At 35.6% G+C, this 7,376-nt stretch overlaps 1 protein-coding gene across 2 annotated transcripts in view; it reads left to right on the top strand.

Annotated features, from left to right (window-relative positions):
* The window catches only part of LOC145690826 (uncharacterized), a 71,512-nt gene extending 64,607 nt beyond the window's left edge, over positions 1-6,905 (top strand). The window contains exon 2 of one of the 2 annotated variants that reach the window (XM_081766143.1): positions 1,400-6,905. In XM_081766143.1, the coding sequence (XP_081622269.1) occupies positions 1,400-2,183 (784 nt within the window). In that variant the 3' untranslated portion in view covers positions 2,184-6,905. The remainder of the gene's footprint in view (positions 1-1,399) is intronic. The other variant, XM_081766145.1, reaches the window with a different exon arrangement.
* Positions 6,906-7,376: the final 471 nt, after the last annotated feature.

A 7,376-nucleotide genomic window follows, 5' to 3' on the forward strand; every position in this document is an offset into this window, starting at 1 on the left:
TTTGATGACCATTTGCTAAATGTGGAAACAGCACCTCGATATGTTGTTTCGTTTTCGAGTTTGACCTTTGTTCACGATGGTCAGTAGTTTGAGGACATGCTTATGTCATTTCTGCTATGTTAAAATGTTCAAATATAGGTTGAAAAAGTAATCATAAAAGGGAACGAGTTCACCCTCTAAAATGGAGGTCGTAAAAGAGAACGAATCTTATGTATTATCTGCTCTCCTATGTAATTTCATTAGGGGTGGAAAAAATGGTCATCAAAGAGAATGAATGAATACACCCTCTATAATGATTATCTGTAGACCGTGGGTGTTCGATTGTAATCTTTGCTCGTTATGCTCGCTCGGGTTGGAATGAGTTAAGTATTCTTATGTCATTTCTGTTATGTTAAAATAGAGGTTGAAAAATATGCTCATAAAAGAGAACGAGTTCACCCCTAAAATGGAGGCCTGCTATATTATGTAGTCTTCTGCTCTTATATGTGTTCGTAATCTTATGTTACCTACTATGTTAAAATAGTGCTATGTGTTATCTGCTCTTCTATGTGTTATCTGCTATGTTCAGAACAGGGGTTGGAAAATATGCTCATAAAAGGGAACGAGTACACCTTTGCTATGTTATGTGTTCGTAATCTTATATGTTATCTGCTATGTTAAAATAGTGTTATGTGTTATCTTCTCTTCTATGTGTTCGTAATCTTGTGTTATCTCCTATGTTAAAATAGGGGTTGGAAAATATGCTCATAAAAGGGAATGAATACACCCTTGTTATGTTACGTACTCTTTTGTGTTATCTGTTCTGCTGTGTGTTACGTAGTGTTATGTGTTATCTTCTCTTCTATGTGTTCGTAATCTTATGTGTTATCTCCTATGTTAAAATAGGGGTTGAAAACGAGTACACCCTTGTTATGTTATGTGTTCGTACCCCTTTGCTATGTTCATTGTCTGCTATGTTGAAACAGTGCTCATGAAAGAGAACGAGTATACCCTTGTTCTGCTGTTCGTTCATAGGGGTTGGAAAATATGCTCATAAAAGGGAATGAGTTCACCCCCTAAAATGTGCTCGTAAAGAGAACGAATACACCCCCTTAAAAGTGCTCATAAAAGGGAATATATTCACCCCTAAAATGGAGGTCGTAAAAGACCGTGGGCTCACGGTGCACGGTGGTCATTTTCCCAGTGGCTTGTGAGTTGTTCAACGCTGTTCCAGGTCTGGCCCAGATCGATCCATTTGCTACTACTCAATTCAACTGCAAACGCCTTCCATTTATGAGACATTTTAAAGTATTTTATATGGAAGCGTGCGCATTTCTTTGGTGCTTCATATAATTAATTTATATTTCCAGTTCTTTCTTTCCTGAGTTTATTACAAGTTCAATTCATATTATTTTTCCAGAACGACGAATAAACTAATACACAGCTACGAAGGCCCTCAATCGAGCGAAGACTCTGGAAAGGGATTTGGTGAACGTTCGAGTAGGACATCTCACGAATTAACAAATAAAAGGGAAAATTTTCACACCTGTCAAGAATGTGGAATGGGATTTAGTAGAAAGTCACACCTAGCAAGACACATCCTAATACATACCGGTGAAAAAAGTCATACTTGCCAGACATGCGGCAAGGGATTTATTCAACGTTCAAATTTGGCAACACATATGTTAATACATACTGGTGAAAAACTTTATATCTGTCAAACATGCGGAAAGAAGTTTAGTCGAAATTCACATTTAACAAGACACATGAAAATACACACAGGTGTAAAACCTCATATGTGCCAAACGTGTGGAAAGAGTTTTAGTGAAAGTTCACATTTGACAAGCCACTTAAGAATACACACAGGTGAAAAATCTCATACATGCGAAATTTGCGGAAAGAGATTTTCTGAAAGTTCAACATTGGCAACACACATTAAAATTCACACAGGTGTAAAACCGTATACGTGTCAAGGGTGCGGAAAGGGGTTTAGTGTAGGTTCACTTCTGGCAAGACACATGAGGATACACACTGGTGAAAGACGTCATACATGCCAAATATGCGAAAAGCGATTTAGTGAAGCTGGAAATTTGGCAAGGCACATGAAAGTACACACTGGTGAAAGGTCTCATATATGCCAGAGATGCGGGAAAGGATTTAGTCAACGTTTAGGTTTGTCAAGACATCAAAATACGCATAGATAAAAATCGTCATACTTGCATTATGTGCGCAAAAGATATTCAATAATATTTCTCCTTTGACAAATCAAATGTTGGTATCTACAAGTAAAGAACGTTACATCTACTTAATGATAGTAAAACTTTTAGCCTAAGTACGGGTTAAAAAAACATATATATACATAGGTAGTAGTAGCACCCATGGGAAACCTGTGAAAATGGTTAATGAAAAATCTTTTTGGGAGTTCATACGTTGCCACATAGAAATTCGGAAATACTAAATGTGTGTAAGAGGGTTTAATCAAAGTTTCGAGTGTTGAAACGCAAATAGTAATACAACCAGTTCGGAGACAAACAGCTTCAAGAGTATGCGAAAGATTTAGTCGTTCAATTTCGGCAAAGCAAGACATGAGAAAAATTTTTTGAAAAAGATCAATATTGTCCGCAAGTCTCTGAATACACACGAGAATAATTTCCAGAGTACCAGGAATGTGGGAAAGTATTTTGTAGAAAATTAAGACTGGCTGCCCCATTTAAGACACGATGCTGATTAAGTCATACCTGCAGGAAGTACGCAAAAGAATTCAGTCGACATATTACAAGCTAAAATATATGTTGAAATACGATGTGGGGTTTCGGAAATGGTTTCTTGAAATATCACCTTCCACATCGCTCTTGTTGCTACGTGTAGGTGAACAATTTGGTGCTCAGAAAAAAAGGTAGTTAATCTGAAACTTTGACACGGCACGTGTAAACACATACACGTGATATTCATCATATATGCAAAAAGTGTACACAGGAGTTTATTCGAATATCATATTTGGCAGGACATATTAACCATGCCTTATTTTATAGACCCCAGTTCTATTAGTTTATTTCTTAGGTATTTGCAAACAATGATTTTAATTTTTCTTGTGTCTGGTAGCTATTACTCGTGCATATTTGCAATATATTTGAAGTTTCAGGAATTAGAATTGTTAACGTTTTTATGCATTTTTTGCTTTATGGTGTCCATTATCCCAACATACTAGTCATGGTTCTGCCTTCATATACGAACTAAAGGTAAGAAAGATCTGGTTATTGTTTGAATTTCTTTGCTATATTATTGTTTGTGTATTCTACAAATAATTGTTTCTGAAGCGGAAAGTATCAGGCAATTGCGAGAACGATGCTAAGAAGTGGAATATGTTGTGGACGGCGGCGAGGGTAGAAATTATTGATCGGAGCATCCAAATGAAAATAAACACTAAGCATAATCTGTGAAGGATACAAATTTAGATAACAGAAATACAGTAAGTTTGAACTTTTACGAATGTGAAGTGGGTGCCGGAAAGTGGAGCAAGACAGCACCACTTATGAATGCAAGAACACGAGAAAGTAATATTATCAAAAAAAAGTCTTCCAATTCTGCGAAGTGTGTAAAATAACTATACAGTTGTTCAAAGATCTTTTAGTTATTTCTTACTAATGACAAGTTAAAATCGTAAATAACACTAAGAAATTCATAGACAAGCTACCCCAAATATATGATGAACATGAGGGAACCTAAAGAAATAATGCATCATATAGCCGGTGTTTACAATAGGGACAACGTAAACTTAGATGATTTGTGTCTGAGAGAATGTATGGTTGTAGAGATATTGTGAAATACAATGACCTTGACGCATGCGTCTCTTACTTTTCTGCAGGCAGACGCGGTGGCTGAGTGGTAGAGGTTTACCTTTAGTGCATTGGGTCCCGGGTTCATAAATGCTCCTGACAAGTGAACTTTGTGGTGGACAAACTCCATGTGCGTGAGTTTCCACGGGGATCTCCCGCTTCCTCCCACTTTCATCATTCCACTATTTGATTCATTTCTCATAATCACCGTTTCCTTTAGCCTAGTGGTATAACCGTTGGACGTAAAACTCAAAAATTTCATTTCATTTTCTTACTTTTCTGTGTTCTGACGACAAATCAACGACAGCAGAGCAATCTCTTATTGTAAAACTTGGAATAATAAGATATTTTTAAAAATTTCTTTGAACAGTGTAAGGCACATTACTCTGTAGGAGAAAAATGTTACAATGGACGAGAAGCTCGAAAAATTCAGAGGTAGCCTTTCGGCAATACTTCCATAAAATTTTCGCTTTTGTAGATTCAAAAGTCTCCTCTTAACAAAATCTTAAAATTTGTACTAGTAAATACCTGATAGACCATCAAGATTAGAAATTCTCCGCTTGTGTGTTAGAGCGAATGGTGTCAAAAATAGCAGATTTTGGAAGAAACATCACGATAGAAAATTGGTTCACCAGGATACCACTGCCCAATTCAAGATTGAAAGATCATAACCTAAGTTTGCTTGGTAAAATAATGAAAGAGAACACAGAGGTGCCACTTGAGCTAACTTTAAGAACACCATCAACAGCGAACAGTTTTATCTTTGTTTTCACCAAACATATGGCGTAAGTTTCATATTTTCCCAAAGAAAGAAAAATAAGATCATGCATGGTGTTTCTACTAACCACAATTTCGTCAGGATTGACGAGGCAGTCGACTTTCTATAACAAGAAATGATCATCACGTACAATATGTATGAAAGGAGTGTTGACACCGTAGATCTAATGTGTTTCACGTACGACTTCTCTAGAAACTAGACATTCGCTTTTGACAGTATTTTACTCTATACTGAAAATGTTTCGCACCAATTCTCATGGTAAATTTGTGATTAACAGCAAATAAATAGACAAGTTTTGAAAAATATTGACGATCTAATTGATCGAGGAATACTGCAATATTCAAGGTGGTTCGACCAGCAATCTTTTCAATCGATATCTAGTAAGTCAATCGAGGTTTCCAAGCGTCCTGAAGAGGCTCCGCCGACTACCCTCTCCCAATTGGAACTCAGGTGTTCCCATCCGGTTATCAAATTTTGTAGATCTGACAACCAGGTGATGGCTTCTGATTGGTCCAGGGCCGTCAGAGGATTGAGAGCATTGCTCGTGAGGCCTCATCCGCTTTATTGTTTTCAGAATTTACAAAAGAAACAATATATAGTTTCATATTAAATACATTGTGAACAACATGAATAAAGAAGGCGCTCTGTATATCTCTTTTCTTCAAACAATACTATACAGCTTAATTGTCTATGTACAAATAAAATAGGCGAGAATACGTCACAAGTATGGCAAAAGCAGATGCCAAAAATCCCACAACAGAAATTCGGTATTCTCGTATTCTTGTCCATGTTTGGAAACATACCTCAAATTTGACAGCATAGTGTTAACACATACAGTTGAAATATTTAAACGAAACAAATAATTTAGTTTCCAACACAAATATTACATTCTATGAAATGAAATGTTTAACGTGTGTTGATTGTGTCGTGGTAGCTAATATGGGCGACATATAAACACAAGCTATTCCGAGCGAAGGGGTTACAACTGAGGGAAACGTAACGGGATGAACTCAAGAAACTAGTAATAACTTCGACCATAATTCAATATTGGCTTCAGATTAGATCATGAACTCTTTCCGGGAATAGAAAGAGGAAAGTAAACTTTTAATGTTCCACTGAAGATTCTTGCTTTGCTTCAGTTGGCGATTGTCCCAATGAAAAGCCGCATACTTAAAATACACACAACAGGCTAATGCTACTGAAATATTTACTTCAAATAAGGCTTTTCATTTAATTTCTAGAACAGCATGTTATAAATGTTGTAAAGGATACTGATTGTCTGTATTTGCGTCTTTTGTTCTGATGCGAAGATATACAGAACTACCTTTTGACTTCTAGATGTATAACGAAAAGATCACACATAATGATCTAGGAGGTGGTAATATACTGTTGCAAAGATGATGTGTAGAAAAAGACCTAGAGTTTAAGGTTAAATATTTAGAGTGTAACAGTAATGAATCTAAGTTCTCACAGTGTGAATCGAATGTCTAGCTGGCAACTAAACAACAGCAGGGCAGTTAATACTTCTTGGAATAATTTCATCACCACTGTTATCTTCATGTATCCATATTTACTTTCTAGTATATGTATTTACAATAATGAATTAAGATTTATTAAATTGCTTTTATTCCGCAATTTCGTAACAGTTTTTGTTTTCTCACTCGAAAATTGCATTCTGTCTACATACACACCATTTGGAAGATCGCTATCTGCAATCTTTTAGTAGAGTGCTGCTTTGATGTGTTTCTATTTTGTCATTGGTGTTCGTTTTCTTTCTGCTTGGCAAACTCCAAAACTTTTGATTCCTTCCATATTCTTCTGCTTCTGCTATAGTCGATGGAAGACTCTGATTGAGTGTTTCTGGTAACAACAGAACTGAAATGGCTGCCATAAAATTGATCACACCTACTACTACATATGGGTAGTAAATATTATATGCGCTTCCCTGTAAAGACAAGAATTTTTTCATGAATGAAAATATTTCCACTGTTCCTTTTTTTTTTTAATATGAGCTAATATCTTAATAAGGGATTGTTCGCAGGGAAATAGAGTGTCATACGGTTAATAAGTAAATTATGGGGAAAAGATTAGGTTGACAAACTAAAAGAGCAGAAGAATTAAGAATTTCACAAACTTTACGATATGGAAATGTTGACAAATATCAAATAATACAATAGAGAGATTTTCCACGGGTAAAGGTTGTTTTATATAGTGACCTGGTTACGGACTTTTTAAGTAGTCTTTCATTGTGTCAAATAGGCCAAAGAATAAGGCAGAATAATGTAAAGTATCCAGGTAAGGCTTAATTGTATGAACTTATTATTAAATACAGAAAATTAGTTTTCTAAATTTAGTATCCTAGTAGAACTATTCATACTGACTTGCCATTATAATGGTTGTGCGAAACCGGGTCCTATTAAATACCTTACCTGTACAACAATACAGTTATTCGGCTCTCCATGCGTTTTGTTATTTATGATTTATTGCTATACGACTGTTAAAAGACAAAACACTTTGTTTTGTAAGGAAAATAAATTTATAAATCTAAAACCCCAGTTTTGCTTATAATTTAATCAGATTTAGGTATATAATGCCGCCTATAAACTTATTAGACTTAATTCTCTGGTGGAAGTAGATGAAACAGTTGAGCAGGACGGAAAAAACATCTAGAGAATAAAAGAAAATCAAGGAAATAAATACATGGTAATTACAAATACCTCTCATTGGCAGTAAGGAGGGAATTTCAAAGTTTACTTTTTAACCATCAGTATGAATGTAGAACC

Source organism: Thermobia domestica, chromosome 7 (assembly GCF_964235325.1).
Source record: "Thermobia domestica chromosome 7, izTheDome1.hap1.1, whole genome shotgun sequence".
Classification (NCBI taxonomy): domain Eukaryota; kingdom Metazoa; phylum Arthropoda; class Insecta; order Zygentoma; family Lepismatidae; genus Thermobia; species Thermobia domestica.